The sequence below is a fragment of the Micromys minutus genome (genome assembly GCF_963924665.1).
Source record: "Micromys minutus genome assembly, chromosome: 9".
NCBI lineage: Eukaryota > Metazoa > Chordata > Mammalia > Rodentia > Muridae > Micromys > Micromys minutus.
The window spans coordinates 25,864,929-25,888,359 of NC_137978.1; the positions used below are offsets into that span (position 1 = coordinate 25,864,929).

Genomic DNA, 23,431 nt, shown 5'->3' on the forward strand with positions numbered 1-23,431 from the left:
GTACTGCTGGCTTCCATCTGAGTGAATACCCATAGAAACACAGTTCTTGCTAACAAGCTTCAGCAGTTTACCAGGCTTTTGTGCACTTCCGTTTATCTGGCTATACAGTTTAGGTGGGAGTATGAGATTATGGAGTTTTATATTTCTGACATTGAACTTTGATTAGTGGGATTTTCTGCATAAGATCTAGCTTTAGTGATTTTAAAGACATTCACAAATGGGCACAAGTAATGTTGGGGTTAAAAGGAATGATGAATGTTTAATGCTTGCTTTCTACTCAGAATTTAAGTTCCAGTTCCCTCCGCTCAGTGACTCACATTATTTAGCAGTCTCTCTTCCTATGACTGAATGATTTTTGTTGAGTTACTGAAATATATATCCTTCAATAGTCTCAATAAAAGAAAAGGGACCTGTAGGAAAACGTTCTTTTCTTCTAGGCAACAGACATTTTTTTCTTTATAGATAGATGTGTAGGTCGAAGCTGAAGGGACATTTCCTTCCCTCAAGGGAAATGGCTTTTAAATCGAGAGACTCCTTTGGACCTCTGTTCTTCCCTCGTCCCAGCTGGGCATCCCTAGCTGTCCTAGTCAGGTGCATCATTGTGTCTTTGTTGCCTCTCTCTGCAGTCACTTCATTCACGTCTGTTGCTTTATAACAATACGACAAACGGAAACTACCCCGTCATTTTATGAAATTCAAAAGCAATATTCTTCCTTTAGTCCCTGCTGCTCCCAGAAAGGAAGTCTTAGTGCACTGCTGCTCTCTCCGAGTAACAACAGCTCGCATTATACAGTAGCACTTGCCAGTTTGCTAAGTGCTTCACAGATACTCAAAGTGCACGTTGCTGAAGGGGGGCAGTGGGAAGATCAAAGCCCCCTGGCAGGGGAGTGAAATATTTACTGCCACTAAAGGTGTTTTTCTATGCTATGCCCTTTCCTGCCAGGCAGCAAGGTGGGCTGACTGGGGATTATGTCTCCCTGCCAGGCTACACAGAAACTAAGCGAAGGGTAAGACAAGATCACCCACCTCTTATTCCCTCCTACCCTCAGCTACCTCTTCTCCCCCAACTGATTCCCTTCCTGCTGCTTTTGACACTCCAAGTTCCCAAGTGCCACTGTCATGTTCAGAAACTCTGACTTCATTTCTATAGATTCTGCCAAGGTCCCCTCAGCTCCCTTGGTCCTCTTTCTTCCCTTTGCGTCATCTATGCCCTCCACTGTCCACCCCCAACCCTTTGTCTCTTACTTCACTTCTTCCTCCAGTTAAAAGTTTAAATGTTCTCATCCAAAAGTACTAAACAAACAGAAGTGATGTTTCTCCAGTAGTGGTGTTTTCATATTCCGTAGGCTGTCTGTAGGTCTCCTGACAGCACCTGGCAGGCTTCTGGTTAATCTTAGTTCCCTCCTCTTCTTCCCCTGCACCCTAGGAAGACACATATTGCTGTCATACACAGGTTGAATAAGCCTTGTCTGAGACGCTTGGGACCTATGGTGTTTGAAGTTTTTGGAGCTTTTTGGATTTTAGAATGTTTACATAGACTTTTCTGGTTGAGCATCCCAAATTCAAATAAAAAAAGTTTCAAACATATTAGTATTCAAAAGTGCTTTCAATTTTAGAAATCAGGATTTGGGATTTTGAACAGTTGATGTGTATATTAGTGAGTTGTTTCTGTTTGCTGAAGGACAGACTGTCTCACAGAGGTGCAGGTAGTAGAGGAGAAAATCCTGCTTAAAGACTTTCTTCCTGTATAATTTTTTAAACTTTATTTCTAGATAAAAATCTAAAACTGAAATAGCAATACAGATAAGTGGGGATGCTCAGCCCTAAGAGGAGAGAACTCAAAAAGAATATGAATGCTTTCTTTAGGTGCTTAGAGGGTAGTAATACGAGAAATTGGAGTTGACGTAGGTTTTATGTCTCCTAAGGTACAGCATAGAGATACCTCTAGGTTTTCTAGTGAGAAGTGTCTGGACAGAATGTTTACCTGCTGCAGCAGTGAATGTACCGTGGGTTTATAAAGTGAAGGAGAATGCAAACAGGTTTGCCTTGCAGCTTCCTTTAATGTCACTCTGCTTTGAAGAACACACAAAATTCAGTGAAGTCATCAAATATCAGTCTATTTGCAGCCATCTTTAGCAATCAGAGGGATTTTCAATTTTTCTTGTAACTTTACAACATAATAGATAGATAACCATGGCTAACATGTTTCCTGATAACTAACCTTCAGAGAGACAATCAGAAATAATTTTTAAATCTCAACTTACATGATTATTCTTTTTATTTATTTAAAGTATAATTTCCACCAGCTATAATTGATCTAATTAATTATAATGATACTTTTAAATGTATCTGCTTATCGCTGAAGGGTTTATGTATATTTTATTTTTTGTAATCCTTTTGGAGGGTGTCAGTTCAGATAAAAGGCCTCACAGATTTTCTCATTGTCTTTACAATTTTGTTTTAGCAAAAATATTCTGACTAACTTTAGAAGTAGTTGTCTTCAATATATACCTCATTGCTATGATTTGAAGATGCCAGAGATTGAGCCTACATTGCAGAATTACTGGATTTATAGAGAAGAAAAGCAGAAGCTACCTTTTGGGGTTGAACTTTAGCTCAGTTAGTAGAATGCTCACCTGGCATAAAGAAGACCTAGTAAGAGTTGCATCATTCTCACACTATAAGCCAAGTGTGATAACACATGTCTGCAATCCCAGTACTCAGGAGATGGAGGCAAGAGAATCAGACAGTCAAAATCATCTTTAACTACATAGTGAGCTTAAGGCCAGCCATGGTATCTGAGACTGCCCAGAAACCAAGAAAAAAAAGTACATTTTCCATTTACCAGCCATTGTTTAGACTTACACCAGGGGTTAAATGAAACCATTTTGTTTTGTTTTATCAATGATAAACTTCACCTTTTCAAACTGGTTATTATTATCTGTAGTCGTGTTTGGACCACTCTGAAATCTTTGTATGGGAGGTTCTAAGAATTGAGTCTGGGCTTGCACATGCAGGCAAGTGTGCTAGCACTGAGTTGCATCCCCAGCAGTCCTTGAGGCATACTGACACATGTGGAGTTTGTATGCTCATCTTTCATGAAAGCAGCTGTTCTCTGAGTACTGAATAGTATAGGTTAAGCATCTATGTGAATTAGTGCTTAAGGCAGAGAGACACTAGTGCTGAGAGAGACAGCTTCGCACAAGGGAACAGTCTGCATGGTAGCCTCTGGCTTCAAAAATGACCTGAACTGCTTTGACAGTCACATAAGGGAAGTCATGCTATGTCATAGCATGTTTATGATAATATTTAAATAAATTAGTAACCCAAATTCAGGTTTAAAGGGCATCCTTGTTTGGTACAACTAAATGACATCTCAACTCAGGTAACAGGTAGATGAACAAATGCCTTTTATGTATAGGTAAGTTTGTATATACAGAGATAATGGACAGTTAGAAAAGCTTGCATTTAATGTTTAGTGGCTGGTATGTGTTACATAATTGAAGAAATATCAAGTTGAGAAGTAGAAATATCAAATTCAAGTTGAGTAGTAGAAATGTGTCTTAAAAGCCAGGAAATATGGTATTTGTTAACTTATTTGGCTTAAATATTTGAGGTGAGGAGAAAATATTATTTGGTGGTAGTAAGTAGTTTGCATAAAGAAACCTATAGTAGTAGGTGCATTTCTTTAAGACTTCAATACTTCCCTTTCAACGGGGGTCTCCATTTTGCAAAATTATTTTATAAAATTACTTTAAAAATTAGCCTTTTAAATAGATTTAATTGATGTTTTGATTACTAATCAATCAGTTGATTAATAGCATTTAATCTAATAGCAATTTTATTATGAAAGTTTGTAGTTTAAAAGATGCCATTGACTAAAGGCCAATTCTCTGTAAGAAGAATTACATGCTTATCAGATTTCTTTGGTCTACACCACAAAGGTCCAGAGTGTTGAACCAGTGTCAGAAATAGTATATTTAAAGTGCTTTGAAAGTAAGTATAGTCTGAGTAAAGTATCCACAATAATTAATGAAAACAGTAATGGGTTGGATAGAGTCCAGGAAGTGCTAGAAGTGAGGCACAGGGGCTCAGACAGGCTGAGCCGTGTCTGCTCGGAGCTGCATCCAAGCCCTTCCTCAGTTACTAAGGCAGAGTTCCCTATGTTAAATTACCTTAAATAGAAATAGAAACAGGTTATATTTTTCTTTAATACTTAACTTGTTGCCAGTATTTTGATCCGATGATTAATTAAAGTAAGCCATATTCTTAGTCCATGTTCCTTGCTCGCCAGTTCAGTGTTGAACTTTGCCATCAATGTATTTTATTGCGCCAACATGTCTTAGCAGCCCTGCGCTACCTAATCTGTCCTCTGAAGTTGCTAATTCCCTGTCTGTTTTTGCTGATGTCCCTCTGTACATTTGCTGTCGTTTCACATCCACTCCTGTTTGCAGCTCTTGGCTTAGGAAATTGCATGCAGAGTAAGAAGTTGAAGACTGAACTATGATTGCATGGAGATAAACTATAAATAAGTAACAGAAAGGAAAACTTTAGAATGTGTAATGGTGAAATAATTGACTCGGACATTTTTATAGCTAATAAACTGCCATTTAGTTGTAAAATTAAGTAATGTAACTTCTTTTTAACTCTTTAGTCATCTCAACTTAATAATCCGCAGTTTGTGTGGGTGGTACCAGCTCTACGCCAGCTCCATGAGATCACTCGTTCATTTATAAAACAAACCTATCAGAAGCAAGACAAGGTAGGAATGCGCTCGCTTTGGTTCTTGTGTTAGCTGTTGTAATAAGCAGGCATGGCTGAGGCTGCATTGATAGTATCTCACTGGCTGTCAGTGGCTTAGTCACTGGGACTCTTTCCTTTGATACAGTCCTAACTCTTCTTCCTGACTAGCTTTTAAAAACATTAATGATAGTTCCAAAATTTAAAGAGATTCCAAAAAGGAATATTTTCTATTACAAAAAGATAACTTTGTCTAAGGAGCTAGGTAGAGCTTTCTTGCTGTCAAGGATTTGGGGGTGAGATCCAGGAAAGCTCATAGAGTGCAGTAACTCTTTTCAAGGTGTTGCTTCTCTCTTAGCAACGTTAGCAATATTAGTTCTCTAGTAAGTACCAGATTGATTTTATTAATTGCCATGGAAATCCTATATTTGCTCTTTCATTCTGGAATGGAAGCTGTATTGTGTGACACAACAAAATGACCACACATTCTTATGCCACTCGTTTCTGTTGCTTTTATTTAGAGCATTATTCAGGACCTGAAGAAAAATTTTGAAATTGTCAAGTTGGTAACAGGAAGTTTACTAGCTTGTCATCGACTTGCAGCAGCTGTGGCTGGGCCTGGAGGCTTAACTGGCTCAGCCCTGGTGGATGGCCGCTATACTTACCGGGAGGTATCAGGCACTGTGTTTGTGTTTTGGGTTTTCAGGATTTGCCTAACTTTTTTCTATTTGAACTATAAAATATTTGTTGGGTACAACTATAAAAGGGTACCATGAACAATCTTTGAAATGAGGGAACAGTTTTAAATCTTAACTATAACTTCATTTTTCTCTTTTTTTATTAGATTTATTAAGTTGTGGTTGGCTTACATGTTTGTATGTACATCATATGTGGGCCCAGTGCTCACAGAGGTCAGATGAGGGTATCGGATATCCTGGAACTGGAGTAACAGATGGTTGTGAACCGCCATGTGGGTGCTGACAATTGAACCTAGTCCCTCTACCAGAGCAATACGTGCTCTTACCCATACTGGGCTGTCTCCAGTCCTCTACTATAATTTCAAATTAAATTTAGAAAAATAGTATTTCTTAGGAATAATTGCTAACTCTGTAGGTAATACATTTGTTTTTCAAATCAATTGATAGCTAATAATGTTTTCTAAAATAATCTCAGCTGGGTATGGTTCCTCACATCTGTAGTTCAGGACTCAGTGGTTCTGAACGTTCCTAATTCTGAGAATCTTAATACAGTTCCTTATGTTGTGTTGACTCCCCAACCATAGAATTATTTTTGCTACTACTTCATAACTGCAATTTTGCTGCTGTTATGAATCATAATATCTGACATGCAGGATATGTGTGACCTTGTGAAAAGTTCTTTTGATCCACCAGATAAGTCAGAATTCACAGGTTGAAACTGCTACCATAGACTGAGGCAGGAGGATTTTTGTGAATTCATGGTATGGCTATATAAGTTGCATTCTGGGCTATTCTGGAATTCAGAGTAAGATTGCTCTCTACAAAACAAAAAACCAAAAGCCAGAAATAAAACTTGATGTCACCACTTGTGAGTATGATGGTTACTCTAAGATTACTGACGTTGGATTTGATTGAGATCTAAAATCGTGACTTTGTAATAAATTTGAGATTGCTTCTGCTGCATTGAATTGCTGGCTTTTGAGTCTATTTGTCATATTTACTTTATCATGAATTCCATGAAAAATGTCTGTGTAAGCCTGTTTTGTAGAATTTTATAGTAATGTTTCTTTTAGGATGAGTGCCTCAAATGACTTAACTGGTTGCATTATTGCTCTTTTCAGTATTTAGAGGCACATCTGAAATTTCTGGCATTTTTCTTACAAGAAGCTACACTGTATCTTGGTTGGAACCGAGCCAAAGAAATCTGGGAGTGCCTTGTGACTGGCCAGGACGTCTGTGAGTTAGATCGAGAGGTAAGGCATAGGGTTGTGGGTTCATGACACTGCACTAAAACACAACCCTCCTCTGTGTCTCATGTCGTCTCTGTTCTCTCAGTCCTGTTGGCTATGACTCTGAGTATGCAAGCACTTAACTGTGGAGTAGGAACTGTAAATACTAGAAAAAAAGGTCTTACAAGACATCTGTAATGGGCATAAATGTGATCATTTTGTTCAATTCTGGTTGAAATATTAAAATCAACAAACTATCCCTGAACAATTGTGGTATAATTTAGTCTTTTCCTTTCCCGTGAGACTAAACTTTAAATCACTGCTAAAAAAAAACTTAGTTCCCAAAAATGTTGTATCCCTAGAAATGAAAACATGAGTCAAGAACAATTACAGTAAAAATGGAAACACTTACTTTAGCATTTGCACTTGCTAACTGAGTCTCGGTCTCCTCTGTTTGACAGATACTAATAGCTACTTCATAGGCATACTGAAAGGACTGTGGCAGGGCTTAGCAGTGGACCTGGCATCCAGCAAAGGCTTACCTGAATGCTGGCCTGGCCGGAAGGTTTAGAGAAGTGTGAATGCATGTTTTCATCACCAGCACAAAGAGCTCCTGTCCCATGCACTTCAGAGCTCCAGACATTTCAGTTCCCTTTGTCATTTGAGCAGCCATAGGAGGGTTAGAAATACTGAAAACATCTCTTTACTATCCAGGTAGCCAGATGTTTCTGTCTGCAGTGGATTGTGGTTGGTCTTAGGGCAATTCTGTCTTAATCCACAGATGTGCTTTGAGTGGTTTACAAAGGGGCAGCACGATCTGGAGAGTGACGTTCAGCAGCAGCTCTTCAAGGAGAAAATTCTGAAATTGGAGTCATATGAAATCACTATGAATGGTAGGAAAGCTTATAATTGCTTTAGATTGTTGGAGAGTGAGAGATTTTATGCTTACCTTTAATTCTACTTCTCAGAAGCAACTAAATAGTTCATAATTTTCCACATATAACTGCATGGCATCTGACTGAGTTTTAAATAACATAGCCTAATAGATTAAGTTGTCAAAATGTCTTTTTGGTATTCCTAATAAATAGGGTTCATTAGGTAAAGATACATTAAGGTACAAAATGCTTCCTTTCAGTTATTTCTCTTAGCTGAGTTATTTTATTGAATTCCACAAAACTCCATTTCATAAATATACCACCAATGACTTTAGCCTGCACTCACATGTACAACCTTGACTACTTTCTAACCATAAATATTGTCACCTCAGAGAGGAGCCCTGCACTCATTGGCAGCCACTTTCTACCCTTCCCTTGCCCAGCCTCTCAGCTCTTTCCCTTATAGTCTGGCCCAATTTGGTACAGGTGAAATCATATATACTGTTTGGGATCTCATCAGTCATTTTAAGCTATAAACACTCATATTAGTAGGGTTTTTTTGTGTTCTCATTTCTTTTGGTTATGAATTTTAGAGTCACATTGCCATGAGAACTAATCTTTGAGGATCTGCCAAACTGTTTTTGCAAAGTAGCTGCACCATTTCATAATCCCACCAGCAATGTATGAGGGTTCCAGTTTTCCTCATTGTCAGGACTTTTATTATCTACCTTTTAAAAGGTGTCCTGGTGGGTGGTGAGCTCTGTCCTATAGTTATGACTTGCTTTTCCTTATAACAAGTGATACTGAGCATCTGGTCAGACTAGTTTTTTGTCTATGTGTATAGGTTCTTTGGAGAAATGTCTAGTTATGGTTTTGACTGTTTTTTAATTAGACTGTTGTGTTGTGAGTGCTCCTTATATACTCTGGGTATTAGCTCCTTAGCAGATACATAGTATGTAAAAATTTCTATTTGTATGTTGTGTCCTTTTCTTGATCATGTCCCTTGAAACAAGTTTTACATTTTGATTAATTCTGGTTTACATGAATTTTCTTCTGATGTTTGTGGGTTATTGTTTTTGATTTGTCTGGATTTTTGGGACAGGGTTTCTTTATGTAGCCCTGTCTGGTATGGAACTCACTATCCAAACCAGCCACAACCCATGAAGGTCTGTCTCTGCCTCCCAAGTGTTATGATTAAAGATGTATGGCTTGCTTGTGCTTTATAAAGGTGTCTTTGGGTTTTTTTTGAGATGGGATTTGGGTGGACTGACCAGGCTGGTCTGGAGTTTCTGGGTTCTGAGACTGCCAGCCTGCACCATCATCCACTGTACGCTACACTGTGATGCCTGTTTAAGAACCACTGTCAGGAGCGCTGTAGCCTTCACTTCTGCTTCACTTTAGTCTTTCCCCAATTATCTGGGTCTGAGTGCATGGGTTTGACTGGCATTCTATATACTCTTAGGTTTCAACTTATTTAAGACTTTTTTTGAAAATGTGAATCTCTGTGATCATCGGTTGAAAAGACAAGGAGCTCAATTGGTATGTATCTTATTCTCAATCTAGATACATAGAAATCTTTGATATAGCTTGATATTCAGAAGGGAAAAAAAAAACTGTCTTCTAATGGATTGAAAGCACAGACCTGCTTGTTTAAATAAGGTCTTTTTACTTGCCTACTCCGGCATTAGTGGCAGAGGCTCCTTTGAGGGCACTGGTGGCTGCATGACTAGCCCTGCCTCCCCTCCTCAGCACCTGGGAAGTCAACCCACTCTTCACCCCTCTTATGTAGAAGCAGCTCTGTATTTGTGGTTATCAGGTAGATTTCCAGGGGCATTGGTTCAGAAGGCTTTCATGCAGTGATTCACATGAACCTGTGAATGAGAAAATGTGCATTCTAGGATGTCAGTGGCAAGGATTGCAGGGAAATGTGGGAACAGAGTATGAAGTAGGAAAATGGAGACCCACAGAGTGCTTATAATCACATATCTCCTTAAGACAGAAAAACAAGCATTTGATCTTTTCTAAGTCCCTGGTGCTTAGGTCCTGCTACCTGAAGTACAGGATATATACAAGACACTCTAAGCTCTGTACCCTACTATTTTCTAACCAGGCTTTGGGAAGGACTGGATCAGGCTCCCAGAATTAGTAGCCACTTCAGTCTTGAATCATTTCTTTTGAAGAGAAGTCTACTTTTCAGTTTCTGATTGATTAGCTTCTCTGGGTAGATGTCTGCCTCGTGTCAGGACTGTCTAGAGAAACACCCCTGCACCTGTTCTGAATGCCATGGCGGATGCCCATTCTCCCTGGTTGTTTCCGTGTGAGAGTTCCGTATAGCTATAGTAGGGTGTTGGCATAATGGTCTTCTTGTTAAACAGAGGTTCAGGCTCAATAATGTAGCAGAAAATAATGACCTGTGATTTTGTAATACTAGTGTACTATTAAGTTTAATTATCTACATTTTAATTTTGCACAGTATGTAGAAAAGTTGGAGTTGGTAGGAATGGATTTCATTTGGAAAATAGCCATGGAATCACCTGATGAAGAAATTGCTAATGAAGCTATTCAATTAATCATAAACTACAGTTACATTAATCTAAACCCTAGGTTAAAGAAGGTGAGTGTCCAAGGAAAAAAGTTACTCAGATGTAAACATTTTTTAAATTATGTATTTTGTTAATGGTGATCCTTGTTGTATCCCAATTTGATTTATTTTGATATTTTGTCTTGGCTAGTGGTTACAATTAAATGCCAAAGTCTAATTTTAATTTTTATGTACTTCCTATTTTCAGGACTCAGTGTCTTTACATAAAAAATTCATTGCTGATTGTTATACAAGACTAGAAGTGAGTAAAAATTTGTTAACTTGTCTTTTAAATGAGTTCTTTTCCCCTTTTGTAAGTTTATGTTTTCGGATAAATGTTGAATGCTGATATTTGTGTCTAAGCACAATTGGAGAATCGATCAAAAGTCATGGTGTGGGGATAGGTATGACCACTAATGTTGGTCAGGGGCTAAGGGCTTGCTACAAAGTATGAAAACCACATTCAGAACTAGGTGTTGGCATTGCTGTGGGGATGTGTAACTCCAGTACTGGAAGTGACTCTCAGGGCCTCACTTGTCCTGCAAACCTAATCCAAGACACTGAGTTTCAGGCTCAGTGAAGAGACCCTGCATCAAAAAACAAGATAGAGAGCAATAGGTACCTGGTATTAAATTCTGGCCTCCACATGCATGAGCTCATACATGTACTCATGAACATATGCACGTATGTGTGCATGCTCACACACACACACACACCAATTACACTCTGTATAAAATCTTCTATCTCATCCCCTCTCCTATCTGTCTGTCCATCTAGCTAGCTCCCACTTCTGGGACATGTGGAACCATCTGTTGTACATAGAGTCAACATTGGTAGTAGAGTGTCCATGTTTCACATAATTTATCCAATAAATGCTATTTCATACCACAGCAGGAGACTTAGAAGTAAATATGTTGACAGTCTCTGTTCACTAGAAGCCTGTGGTTTAATACCATCTCATTCACTTTGACCGCCTTAGTTCCATCATGATGACTAAAGCATTGATTAATGTTCACTTGAAATCTGTGCTTAAGTTTTATAGCTAATAAAAGTATAAATGCCACTGTCCCCAGATGTTAATTGATCTCCCTCATGGCAATGTGCTATTCTATACTGTATATAGTATTCCTCAAATTGTGACTCCTATATAAATAAGTCATCATAAATGACTCAAATATTCAAGTTCTTCTATATGAAGCACAATATAAGTATTAGCAGATCTCAGTTAGCTCTTTTTAATATTTTTTATTGTGTGTGTGTGTGTGTGTGTGTGTGTGTGTGTGTGTGTGTGTGTGTGTGATAGTACAGAGGGATTCACATCCCATGTTGCATATGTGGAGGTTGGAAGACAAGATTTTATGAAGTTAGTTCTCCTTCTGTCTTTACTTGGCTTCCAGGGTTCAGCTCAGATCCTTATGCTTCCTTGGCAAGTGCTTTACCTGCTGAGCCACCTCATAGCCCTCGACTGGCTCTTACTTGTCTCCCACAGGTTACATGGTGAATACTGATTGTCATAACTGAAAAGAATCTGGTTGACACCTAATGATTAGCCAGGGATCCTGCTAAGCACTTTGCAGTGTCCAGGGTAGCTTTCGCAGCAAGAAGCTAGCCTCAGTGTCAGAGACCAGGGTGCGGAACCCAGACATAGAATGTTGTTTTGTACTTTACAGGCAGCCAGCTCAGCACTCGGTGGCCCCACTCTAACACATGCTGTGACCCGAGCAACCAAAATGCTCACTGCAACTGCCATGCCAACTGTAGCAACATCAGTTCAGTCTCCATATAGGTAAGTGGCTTCAAAAGTGAACGCAGACGCACAACACAAAAATGAATATAGTTACAAATGTTTACACTATCTCCTCCCCAACATCTCTTCACGGGGGTCCTCAGAGCTTCTGTAAGCTGTTCTACCTTGGAGAAAGATAGTTGTATGTTTCCTAATGTCCACCTTTTGTCAGTGCCCTGAAGATCTGCAGGTCATCACTGGAGTCACCTGAGTATCGCTTGTACCTGCCCATCTGCCCCATGGACACATTGTTCTTTTACTTCATCTTCTATTTGATTATGTGTAGCCTGATCATTAGGATTTATTTAATGCTCCGAGTATCCCTCTGCTGCCCTCTACTGGCAGATACTTGTACAGTCCTTTTTTTACTCCTGGAGCAATGTGTGTATTTTAACTTGTTGAGATATTACTTACTTACACACACACACACACACACACACACACACAGTAGTCAAGACACTGAGTTTTATATGTTATAGTTTATTAATATGAAGTGATGGAATGAAACCTAGTCCCAAGACCCCATTTTAAATGGCCAAAGTAAAGCAATTAAAGAATCAGTTCATGATAAGAATGAATGCTTTCCTCATTCTTGTGTGCATGTGTGTGTGAGCATATGTTTGCATGTATTTCTGTGTGCGCATGTGCATGGAAATCTTATTACAATGTTTCTAAGATTTAGTTCAGTTCTGTTGCTCAGTTCCTTAGCAATTTATCCACCAGTCATTTATGACCTATAAGATTGTGTTTGCCAGTTGCTACTTTAAATGAACATATGTTTAGCCCATCTTTTTTGAGTGCTTTTTATTTTGATTCTCAAATATAGCAAACTAAAGAAACCACAAAAATGTTTAAAATGTTCTTATTTAAATAGTGTTAATGAACTATTTCAGAGTTGAGTCTGAATAAGACTATTGTAGTTTGTCCTTTTAGAGTCTGTAATTACTGTAGTCTAGGGGGTTTGGGTTATTCTACTGTAGTTTCACCATCACAGTGCTGTCTGTAATTCAGTTCATTGTTGAGGTGGACTCAGAACAGGCTGCTCACTTTTCTTGCTTACTAAGGTCTTGAGTATTTCTCCTCCGCCTTTGGGAGGATGGACAGTGTGATTGAGACAAGCGCTATTTAAAGTGAGGGTGTTAGCATGGGCTTCCTTAACAGATGTAGCTCTTTGAACATGAGCTGTCAAAGTAAGAGTCATTGATCAAATAGTCATTGGATTTTATTTTCAGTTAACAACTTGTGTTCATAGTATATTTGCTTCCATTTGTCTTCTGATTGTCCTGACAAGTTGGAACCTTGTCATATTCCATGTTTTTGTCGAATTTTGTGACATATGTTAGTTATAAGATCATGAACATCAAATTCTCTGCTGTTCATTGTTGGTGGACTGGTGAACATGAAGACCTGAGGACTTAGGTCTACTTTCCATGAAACAACTGTTTAAAAAGGAGAGGGAACATGAGAAGGAGCAGGCTTCACCTCCCACATTCCATCTGAGCATAGTAGCTGTGAGTGGGTTTAAATACAGCGTGGAATCAGAATCTAATCCTTGTGGGTTTCAGTTGTGACCAGTGATTGTTGACTATGAGTCTGGGTTTTGTGAAATAGAATAGAAGTGAGCTGAAGTCAGCAGTTTATTTCAAATATATTTTAAAACTTTCTTGGTTTTCATAATGCACAGATCAACCAAACTTGTGATAATCGAGAGACTGCTTCTTCTGGCAGAACGCTATGTGATCACAATAGAGGTATGTTCCCTTCTTTTAGAGTGACTTTACTCATATTGCTAGAAGAGGTGGCAAATTACGTTTGATCTGTGCAGTTGTGCCACTGTAAGTCTGACTCAGTTGGCTTATCTCTTTCAAGGATTTTTACTCTGTTCCACGAACTATTCTACCTCATGGTGCCTCATTTCATGGACATCTTTTAACTCTTAATGTTACCTACGAGTCTACCAAAGATACCTTCACTGTAGAGGTAGGTTTATCTATACCTATTTTCATAAGATTGATGTTGGTGGAGATAAATGACAGTTCCCAGCTGTAGTTGATAAATAAATTGAAAATACAGACTGAGATCTCTGGGAGCAAACATGAGACCTGCTTGGATCCCTAGCACCCAGGTGAAAGCTGGGCGTGGTAGTATTTACTTATAATCCTAGAGCTGGGGGCGGGGTCTAGGGAGATTCCCTAGAGGTTGCTTAGCCATTCAGTGAACTCTAGGTTCAATGAGTGTCTCAAACAGTAAGGTGGAGAATAGTAGAAAAAGACACTTGGGCTGGAACGATGGCTTAGCTGTTAAGAGCACTGACTGCTCTTCCAGAGGTCCTGAGTTCAATACCCAGCAACCACATGGTGGCTCACAACCATCTGTAATGAGATCCGATGCCCTCTTCTGGTGTGTCTGAAGACAGCTACAGTGTACTCATATATAATAAATAAACAAATCTTTTAAAAAAGAAAAAGACACTTGACACCAGTCTGTGGTTTTCACACTCATGAATGCATACACACACATACATAAAACAGAGTAAGCCTGAAATGAAAGGACAGCTTGGAATATAAGCAGATATATAAGTAAGTATAAAACACAGTGCCTTGTGAGGATAAGTGTTATAGAGTAATGGTAAAGGATAGTAAGCTAGTTGAAGATGATGATATTCATGAAATATCTTGGATAAAGATGACTCTGAGATGGGTCACATTTCAGCTGGGATTTGAGAAGCAGCAGAGTAATTGTTTTTATCGGTGCAGTCTTTTAGGTAGAGAGCAGCAGGTATAAAAGCTCACAGGGTGGCTGTTAAGGGGTTGATGAGAAAGGGTGCAGTTAGCAGTCCCTTCCTGGGAATGGCTTGAGATCTTACTCTACACATAAAGGGGAGGAATGCAAACATGGCATAAATCATTCAACACTGTATAAGGGGAACCACCCATGAGCAGGAATTCAGAGAGGACTCTGCTGTCTTCCTACTTTGTAGCAAAGGGTCCAGTACATAGCAGATGCTCGGTACTGTTGTGTGAAGGACTAAGTAAATGAAAGACTGCAGAGAAGGCTCGACAATTAAGAACTTCCTTCCACAGAGTAATGAAGTGAACTGAATAAATGAGTTCTATCACCCTAGTGTTGTATTTTATTTTCTAGGCTCACAGTAATGAAACCATAGGCAGTGTCCGGTGGAAGATAGCCAAACAGCTGTGCTCTCCCGTGGACAACATACAGATATTTACGAATGATAGTCTGGTAGGTTTAAACAACAGTTGTTGGCATGTTAGCCCAGGGCTGGATAGTTTCCTCCTCTTTTACTCTCAGTAACTAAGAAACAACCTCTCGCAGCTGACAGTGAATAAGGACCAAAAGCTCCTCCACCAGCTGGGATTTTCTGATGAACAAGTTCTTACCGTGAAGACTTCTGGCAGTGGGACCCCCTCTGGGAGCTCTGCCGACTCCTCAACCAGCTCCAGCAGCAGTAGCAGTGGGGTCTTCAGTTCATCCTATGCTATGGAACAGGTAGAAACTTTCTGCTTTCAACCTATACAGGTTTGAGTGATCGCATCTGTTTATTCTCGGAAGATCTGAATAACTGTAATTGGGAACTGATTCGGAGCTGAGAGGATACAGAATGTCCAGCCTCAGTCTTGGAATGTTCTGAAGCACTGACTTGATTTTCCTGTCTGACCTCCTGCTGTCCTCTTCTACATCTTTCTTCTTTGGTTTTTTATCCCTCTCCACTGAGTTGTCCTCAGTACTCAGATATGTTGTGCTTTTTTAGTACTTACTTTACTGGCAGAGAAGGTAGGTCATTGAGTAAAGTGTTTGCCATACAACCCTGGCGAGCTGAGTTCAGCTCCTAGCTTCCATGTAAAAAGTAGGGAATGATGGTACATGTTTGTATTCCTATCCCTTGGGAAGCAGAGATGGGCAGATCCTGGGTCTCACTGACCATCATCCGTATGTGCTCTGCCTGCTCTGGCCCAGGTTTGTGTTCTCCACCTCTCAGTCCCCGTCTTCATGTTTCAGGGGAGCATGATGGTCTCTTAAAATACTTTTGTTTGTTTGGCTCTCGGTACTCACCCTATCCTGTGCACTAGTCTTTAATCTCCTTTATCGGTTCCTCTTCATCCTTTATACAGAGGAGTTTCCAGCCTACTCCTTGGACCTTCCTTTTCTCTGAATTTATTCCCAAATTGCATTGCATGAAGCCCACAGACATGATCTGCCTACTAACCCAGTGTCCCCTCATTGACCACTCTTCACCCCAGTGATATTCCCAAAGCTGAGCCCCTCGTCATCCCTCTCTTATCTCCTTGCCCTCGTTCCTAAGTTTTTCATTTTATAGTCTCAATCCATCTCAGATCATGACATCCTTGTTCTTACTGATTCAGTGATTCTCAACCTTCCTAATGATCTGACCCTGTACTACAGTTCCTCATGTTGTGGTGACCCTCAGTTTTCATTAGTAACTTTTCATTCAGTCATTTTTATTGCTACTGTTAGGGATTGTAGTGTAAATATCGTGGTCTTAGGTGACCCCTGTGAAAGGGTCAAGAACCCACAGGTTAAGAACCGCTGCCTATGAGCCTTCCTTTCTCTTAAACCTATATGCACCTACAAATCTGGCTCTACCTTTCCCGTGTGTTCAGAATCCAGCTACTTTTCTCTGCCTTCACAGCTTCTGAACTGTTCAGGGCAGCCATCATCCTTCACCTGAATGTTAGTATTAACTACCATGTCAGGAGTCTGCATGGCACACAACATCCCCAAAATCATACTGTGCCGCTCCTAAACTCACTATTGCTACCATCCCACTCAAAGCAAAAGTTAAGGCCTTTCGAGACCTTCAGGGTCTGCTGTTCTAACTCCACCCCTGGAGCATGTCTGAGGCCTTCTGCTATGACCCTCCTCTCACACCTTTATAGCTGCAGTGCTAATGGCCCTCAAATGCACTTTCATTGCCTGTGCAAGTTCACCAGGGTGTCTTATTCTCACTTCAGCTTTTGCTCAAGCAGTAGCTAGTTGGTCTGCCGTCCTGGACATCCTGCTTACATTGTCAACCCCATTTCTGGCCTTACACCTGCTCGTGTCCCTTCTCTAAGCTCCATGAGACCGAACCGGTTTATTTTGTTTGCTGCCTTACCCTAACACCTGAAACAGTACCTGGGTTGGTCAGTACTTGAACTTCATGAGATAATTGATCAGTTTATAATTTCTGAGGCTGGCGTCAGAGACACAGAAAACTGAAGAAAGCTGTTCAGTTCTTTAGGGTTTCACTGTCTAGAGAGGAAATACATGTGAAGTGAAAGTATTTGTAAGATGTGTGTTTATTACATGTAGTCCTTTAATCCGTATGTAAAGTCTTGGATTCTTTGTTCTTGATGGCATGATCACTGTAGGTAGCACAGAGCACTTCCTTAACAAGCTCAGTACTCCTTAACAAGAACTTAAGAAATCTCAGTGTCGTCTGATGGTTAACAAAGCCGTATTGATAGTGATTTTGAATTCAACAAACTAACTCATATATTCAGAGTTATGTCTATGTGTGAATTTATTAAAAGTCTACATATAAATATATCCTATATTGATGTCATTTCTTGTGCCTTGTGACCAGGTATCTTGACTTTAATTACTTCTGAACCTCTTTGTTTTGTGGTTTTGTTTACTTTGTCTTCTCTGATCATTAGTTAAAACAAGAGTAACATTTTCACCTTGAGTTCCATCTACCGGGGTGTCAGATGTGAGTGGTTGTACACATAGATACTACTTCAGTTTTTTTTTTTTTCAAATCATTCATTTTCTTGTTGCTCCAGAAAGCCACTGATAAGCTTATTGCCTGCTTTCTGTTGTGGCACTACACAGCCCCTTTACTTCACTTCTGCTTTCTGCTTCTTGGGCCTTGGTCCAAGCAGGTAGCCGGGAGGTGTTGACTGAGTGATACCCACTTCGTAGTGCCCACTTCTCAGAACAAGTGTTGTTTGTAAGTTTGGTTAGAAAAAGAAAATTCTTTTGCTAGTATTTATATTTGGTGTTTTTCCCTCAGGAGAAGTCTCTCCCTGGTGTGGTGATGGCACTTGTATGTAATGTGTTCGACATGCTATACCAACTTGCCAATCTAGAGGAGCCAAGGTAAATGCATGTATTTGTGAGGCTTGAAAGCACGTTCTTAAAGTTAATGAGCCAAGTAAATTTTACTTGAAATATATTTCATTATATATCATATATATATATGCTAAATTTATTTCATAGTAGTATATAAACTTATATTAAAAGACTTGTTACTGAAGCCATAGCTTATATGAAAGAAATTAAAGAAATGTACTTTATTTTTGAAATTTGTCTCAGGATAACTCTGCGAGTACGGAAGCTTCTGCTCTTGATACCCACTGATCCAGCCATTCAAGAAGCCCTTGATCAGCTGGATTCTTTAGGCAGAAAGGTATTCCGATTTTTGATAGTTGTTTAACTAGCTTGAAATTTTGTGCCATGATTCACTGAAAGCATTACCTGAATCCTGTGAAGGTCATATGATATCATCTTTCTGTAGTACTTTTCTTTTTTGACCCTTGCCTTAAGTCAAAATCAGATCCTTGGGTTGCCTTGTAAAAGGTCCAAACAAATCCACTTATGAAATGGATTAGGAAGAATCTTCTCTGTGCTCCTGGTATGGAAGGGAAGACTGAGGCCCCAGAGAGATGTACTTACTGTTCAGGGGTCAGGCAGTTCTGATGTGTTGAGATGTTTCTCTTCTACAATGCTGAAAGGGCCTCTGCCGGTACCAGGCTATGGAGTAAAGCCCCAAGAGGTGAGAATGGAAACCTGGACTGACTTCATCGATGCTGATTTATTGTTAACAAATTTAAACACGGAAGGGAAAAAAAACAAAAAAACATTTCCTGATCCTGATGTAGTATAATCTCCCAGTGCACAAGGAAGTATAATTATATTGAAACTCAACTCAGGATACATGTCATTTCTTCCAAGAAGATGGGTTCTAGAGAGATGCTGTACTAGCTAAGAGCCTAAGAAGGGTCTGGTGTGGTCTTGGTCATATAGTGTAGGACTATTAGTTACTTCTGGTTCTGTTTATGGGAGCTTGGGCAAGTTCCTGGGTATACAGATAATGTACTAGTCATTTAGACTAAACAGTGTGCGTGTCTATGCCTTTGAGAGGACAATCCTGCATGCTTCACACTCCTGGTTTCACTGGAGATCTGGGTCCAAGGACCTCTGTGTTCCCAGAAGATGCCTCCTTGGATCTGATCACTCCATGTCTGAAGTCGTGCATAATGAAGTTGTTGTTACTTTTTTTCACAAGTGACACTTAAAGTTCATCCTGGCTGAGTTTGTTGGTGCCTGCCTGTAATCTAACACTCAGGAGGCTCAGGCAGGAAGATCTGATCTGAGTTTAAGGTCACACTGAACTGCATAACAGGGTCTTTTCTCAAAAAGACAAGGTCTGGGCATTATGACACTTGCCCTCATAAAGAGTATTGAGTTCAGTACCTAACACTGCAGAGAAAAAAAGAGAATAAAATTAATAAAATTAATTTTGTTTTAATTTCTAAAATATTGTTTCCAAAGAGATTTATACATCAACTATTTTATATGTCATATTTAATTACATTCTCAGAAGAAATTTATGCCAAAGTTGTTGAAACTGAGTTTTTTATTTAATATTTTAGTAGTTGAAATTTGGATCTGCTCAATTGTGTTGTCTGGGGCTTGGAGAGAACTCATTTAACCATGAAATATCAGTCAGTTGAAAAGAAATCCTCAAGACTACTAAATCAGCAATCTTACAGTTTTATTAAGAGCATAAAAATATAAAGGTGGAAACAAATCAAAATGGCGTTGCGGGTATTTCTAAGAATGCAGTCCCAAGGCACTCATGACGTGTGACTTATTCACTGAGCTCAGCTGCAGAGTGAGCTGGGTGCTTTGTGAATGGAGATTATGTGATTTTATGAAGCCCCCTCCCTTTTTTAAAGAACCTTTTTATTGTGACTTATATTAAAGAAAAAAGAACACAAAGCACTGAGATTTGCTTCTCTTTAAAGTGTGCTTTTAAGTAATGTGGGTTTTTTCCTACTCTTCCAAACATAGAAAACTCTGCTGTCTGAAACAGGCTCCCAGTCTTCAAAGTCGCCATCACTCTCCTCAAAGCAGCAGCATCAGCCAAGCGCCAGCTCCATCTTGGAAAGTTTGTTTCGCTCTTTTGCTCCTGGCATGTCAACCTTCAGAGTGCTCTACAACTTGGAAGTAAGAAATGCCATTTCCTTCCATTTCATTTGACAGACACCAGAATCAAGTGAAAGATTTTATTATGGGATGTTCTACCAGAAAATTAATGCAGGGGGAAAAAGTGAAACTTTTTTCACCTTTGAAAATTCTTAATTTTTTTTCCCTTTATACCTCTACACATTGTTTACTCACAAACTAGCATTTAAGTAAAAGAATAGGAAATTCTGTGTCAGACATCTTCTTGCCTTCCTCTATAAGCTTTGCAAGGCTATAATATGAATTATCTTTAGCTTTCTTGATTAAATACATTATAATATTTCTTTAAGTTGTAGTTTGATGCCATTAACAAATTTATGAAGAATTTGTCAAGAAACATACTAACATTACTATTTCAAGTTCTAAGAAGGCTATTAAGTGAATTAGAGTTATTATTATTTTATTAGAACTTTTGTTATATTATCTTTTAGTCATCCAGGGTTTTATAATGAATCTATAGACTGAATTAACTTAAGTCACAATTTATTGCTTATAGTTGTGGATACTGGATAATCTCAGATTAAACCATCAGCTGAGTCAGTGTCCGATGAGAACCTCCTCATGGCTCACTGAGTACTTACTTGGTAGGCAAAGGGTAAGATGGCTCTCTGAAGTCATTTAGAACACCAGTCCACCTCATGAGCACATCATTTCAGGACCTAATCATTTCCCATAGCCCCAACACCCTGTTATACACTTGGAATTAAAATTTGAAAGGGTGAATTTGGGGTGCATACAGTCATTCAAGTTCAGTTACTTACCTCATTAAAAGCAGCTTTAAATGAATATATTTAATTCACCAAACACTACTTGTTTCCTGTGTACAAATTATTACAGTAGTTAAAAAAGACAAAGGTAGTGACTTCCAGGTTTTTAAGTAAGACATGGGATGCTAGGTGCACCTAATTAGGAAAGCAAAGTGTAAACAAAGGGGAAAGTTCCGGGGTGCAGACCTTTCTGCTCGTAGATCAAACCCTTTAATCACTGTGTCTGTGATTAAATGACTTGGCTTTATTGCACAGAGGTATGTGCACATCAGTAACTAAGCAGCCTTGGTGTACCTTTGTGCCTAAATGGATAACAGGTATCTTGATTAGCATTGCATTTTGAGTAGATTTTGAGTCATAACAAATGTTATAATTAGTAAGGGGAAACATGTATTTTTCCTGTAGTGTACTCATCTAATGTAATTTGGAGTGTATAGTTATCCCTTTTCTGTTCCACTTGTTGCTTGTATGTTCAGAGCATGATGATATTGCATATTAGCCTTAGAGTATTCATGATTCTGAAAAGACAGATTAGCTTAAAAGAGAAAATATTTAATAAATCAGTTTTTATATGAAATATGCCCTTATATAACATGGGCATTTGGAAATAAATATAATATTTAAAAACAAAAATATCTAGAAGTTTTTGTCCTACTTAGATTTTTCACCTTATGGTTTTTTACTGGATTTATTGCTTTTGAGTAGATGTTTCTGGGAAGCTGAGGTGTACCTTTACCATCTATATTTAAGAGCACCTAGCAGAACAGGGCTGTGCTGGCACAAACTGTCTAGAACGCATTGTCTTATAACCAAAGCACTGATTATAAACACCTCCGCTGTAATTTAGGGTTGTGAAGTAACTGAGTTCCATTCCATAGATCTCTTCTGCTTCAAATGTACAAAATATGTAGAAAACATAACTCCCCCAAAAGTACTTGTTTTTGCTAGTTCCTAAAATCCTACTGTCCTTGAACTTTGCTATTAGTTTATACTTGTCTACCAAGAAACCTCAAAATTAATACAATGAATACCTGGTCCTTTGAGGAAAATTGATTTTCACTAAATTGTTGTTAAGTATGAGGTGTGTGTGCGCGTGCGCGCGCGCGTGTGTGTGTGTGTGTGTGTGTGTGTGTGTGTGCGCGCGCGCGCAAAGGGCTAACTGCTCACAGGAAGGACTGCAGAGCAGGGACTCTCCTCCTCCAGGCTGTGCTTATTCTCTGCAGCTGAGGACCCCTTTCCCAAAGAGAAGAAAGTGTCTCTAATTAAAACAACCATCAAAAACCCATATTAGATACATAAGCTCATAATGCCCAGAAGGTCACAGAAGTAGAGTTTTTAGAATAGAAAAGTATTTTGAGTTCAAAATATCTAGTTTAAAACTAAGATTGCGTGAGATATTTAAATCAGAACAACTAACTGCTCTGTTGTTTCCTGGACACTTGTTTGTTCCGCTGCTCGCTGAACACCTTACCATTGTCTTGGTCTGACACTTGTGTTGCATCTGGTTCAGTCAGTGTCCTCCTTTAGCTGTGGGGAAATTACATGATCTCTCAGCTCAAAGCTGATAAAACGAGAACAGGACTGAGTTGTTACTAAACTGATTTCTGTGCCAGAATCCTCCCCCACCACAGTATTCAATTACACTTTACTTCAAGGTAGGCTCTGCAGTATCAGAGGACAGAGATGTTAGAGGAAGACCCACCTCAGCCTTACAGGGAACGGCTGTGCCCCCAGCAGAGCACATGTCCAGTGAGGAGGTGCTGTGCTCTGCAGGGACAGCTAGTGCTGTCTGTTTTTGAGCTGTTGTAAAACTCTAGCCTGTGTGTGTTTAAAGAATATATTTTACATGAATTTATTTGTTATCTAAGCTTGAAGGCATTTCCTGAAAACACTTGGCTCAAAACTAGAAAAAGAACTCCTAATTAAGCACAGTATGGGAAAATGTGATTGTCTTTATTGAGGGAGATCAGCTTTCATAATCTTCAGGAGAACTAAGAGGGCATCAAAGGAATTCTGCTGGGAGCTGTGTAAGCCAGAGTACGCTCTACAGAAAACGTTTGAGTGACTGACTGCTTCCTGTTCCCCAGGTTCTAAGCTCCAAACTCATGCCGACAGCTGATGATGACATGGCAAGAAGCTGTGCGAAGTCCTTCTGTGAGAACTTTCTCAAAGCCGGAGGCTTGAGGTTCGTGAGCTGCAAAACCCATCAAGGCCACATGGTTTATTTCTCCCTTGGAAGCCTTGTGCGTTCCTCCAGTGAATTGTGTGAGGCATTCTGACGGTTAGCACAAGTAGGAGTGGTGCTTTGGTATCTTAGGATGCGTCTATTCATTTTCTGACTTTTCATTACTTGGGAAAACTTAGTGAAGAATGTCTTTCCCCTCTGCAAGGGAGGGAGATTTTCAAGAACAGTAAAATTGAGGTGGTCGCCTCTTTGAGTTCATGAGTTTGTGTCCTGCATTGCAGCAGCACTGATGGTGG

General features: G+C 39.4%; 1 protein-coding gene across 2 annotated transcripts in view; it reads left to right on the top strand.

Moving 5' to 3' along the window:
* USP24 (ubiquitin specific peptidase 24) overlaps positions 1-23,431 on the top strand; it is a 125,560-nt gene that overhangs the window by 48,735 nt on the left and 53,394 nt on the right. For both annotated transcript variants that reach the window (XM_080922047.1, XM_080922048.1), the window contains exons 17-32: positions 4,655-4,762; positions 5,262-5,411; positions 6,560-6,691; positions 7,449-7,560; positions 9,005-9,081; positions 10,016-10,156; positions 10,332-10,385; positions 11,794-11,909; positions 13,594-13,660; positions 13,779-13,889; positions 15,054-15,152; positions 15,246-15,419; positions 17,947-18,032; positions 18,249-18,342; positions 20,010-20,165; positions 23,038-23,135. In XM_080922047.1, the coding sequence (XP_080778173.1) occupies positions 4,655-4,762; positions 5,262-5,411; positions 6,560-6,691; positions 7,449-7,560; positions 9,005-9,081; positions 10,016-10,156; positions 10,332-10,385; positions 11,794-11,909; positions 13,594-13,660; positions 13,779-13,889; positions 15,054-15,152; positions 15,246-15,419; positions 17,947-18,032; positions 18,249-18,342; positions 20,010-20,165; positions 23,038-23,135 (1,775 nt within the window). The remainder of the gene's footprint in view (positions 1-4,654; positions 4,763-5,261; positions 5,412-6,559; positions 6,692-7,448; positions 7,561-9,004; positions 9,082-10,015; positions 10,157-10,331; positions 10,386-11,793; positions 11,910-13,593; positions 13,661-13,778; positions 13,890-15,053; positions 15,153-15,245; positions 15,420-17,946; positions 18,033-18,248; positions 18,343-20,009; positions 20,166-23,037; positions 23,136-23,431) is intronic.